Source organism: Sinocyclocheilus anshuiensis, unplaced genomic scaffold, assembly GCF_001515605.1.
Source record: "Sinocyclocheilus anshuiensis isolate Anshui unplaced genomic scaffold, SAMN03320099.WGS_v1.1 scaffold103, whole genome shotgun sequence".
Classification (NCBI taxonomy): Eukaryota; Metazoa; Chordata; class Actinopteri; order Cypriniformes; family Cyprinidae; genus Sinocyclocheilus; species Sinocyclocheilus anshuiensis.
Genome location: NW_015548201.1, coordinates 1,330,021 through 1,331,295, shown reverse-complemented (window position 1 = coordinate 1,331,295; position 1,275 = coordinate 1,330,021). Strand labels below are relative to the sequence as shown.

The following is a 1,275-nucleotide window of genomic DNA, read 5'->3' as shown; positions in this document are numbered from 1 at the left end:
TACCGGCGTTGCCTCCAATCAAATAGAGTATTTGCATGTATTTATTATGTATTAAAGCTACACGTGTTTACTTTGTTGATATTTCTCCTTCAATCCTGCGCTACTGTAGTTTGACCGACTGTACTCTGTCACCTGGAAATATTGCCCTCATTAAACATGGATTCCTCGATTTTCCCCAAGCATACTGAAGCCGTTTGCCATCAGTAAGTGTGACCCCTGAACCTACTTAAAGCGATGGCGAGGAAAAAAAGCAAGCAGCAGGGCGTCGGGGCCAAGGATTTAGTGTCGGGACAGCAGCAGCAGAGCCTGTCGAAGAAGCCCAGCGATGCGGGAGCAGCAGCAGCAGCAGGAGATGCAGGAGCGAGCAGGACCAATCAGGTAGCTAATGCTAACCCGTACATCCAACAACACACCTCCTTGAGCCGGTTCGCGCTGTTAGCGACTTGATCTTTAATGATTTTAACGGACGCTTTTTCTTGGGCTCTGTTGCACGTGCAGTTATTTGTGTTTTCGCGCTTATTTAGCGTTTTGTAGCGCCTGATTAGCGATGTCCGATTCATGAACGACTCGGATCTTTTTTGTGAATCGGTTCACCAAAATCTGTCCAAAGGATTCGTTTACGAAGCGGACTGAATCTGTCAGAACAATTGTCGAATCAAAACAACTGACTTACTCACTGAGCCGAGGGTTATCAACTCGACTCTTTATTACAGAGTCGTTTCAGACATGTATGATTCGTAATGAGATGAAGCCCTTAAAGGGGTCATATGATGTTGCTAAAAATAACATTCTTTTGTGTATTTGGTGTAATGAAATGCGTTTAGTTGCATCGCGCTGCGTAAACATAAAACCATGTCTGCATTTGTGATCGGAGAAATGACAAACAAGCGCTACTCTCAAAACTTGCGTTTGAATCGTCAGTGGCAAATCCTTTAAATGAAAACGTACTTCCAGGCTGTGAGTCAGAACAGCCGGCTTGTAGTCTACTCTCCCAGGATCAGGAAACAGTCCTCCATAAGATGCAATCCGACGGGGCTCGGGCAGAAATCATGTTCATGGATGAGCTAATGATTTATTAACTTAGTAGAATGAAGCAGGGTGAGGCTGAAAGCCGTCAAAGCGAAACGAGGCCGCTGAACGAGCACGACACAAGCTTTTATTATGCCACAGTCGACCACTTCTGCTCCTTCCGGTCGCGTGTATGTGGGGGAAAAAAGCAGCGCTGTTTTATCATACTAGATACATTTGAAAGTTCTGTTATAATGCTACTCTGTG

At 45.1% G+C, this 1,275-nt stretch overlaps 1 protein-coding gene across 1 annotated transcript in view; it reads left to right on the top strand.

The window, feature by feature from the left end:
* Nucleotides 1–233: 233 nt before the first annotated feature.
* The window catches only part of LOC107653338 (protein FAM193B-like), a 25,119-nt gene continuing 24,077 nt past the window's right edge, over nt 234–1,275 (top strand). The window contains exon 1 of the mRNA XM_016440028.1: nt 234–378. Within this exon, the coding sequence (XP_016295514.1) occupies nt 235–378 (144 nt within the window). The 5' untranslated portion in view covers nt 234. The remainder of the gene's footprint in view (nt 379–1,275) is intronic.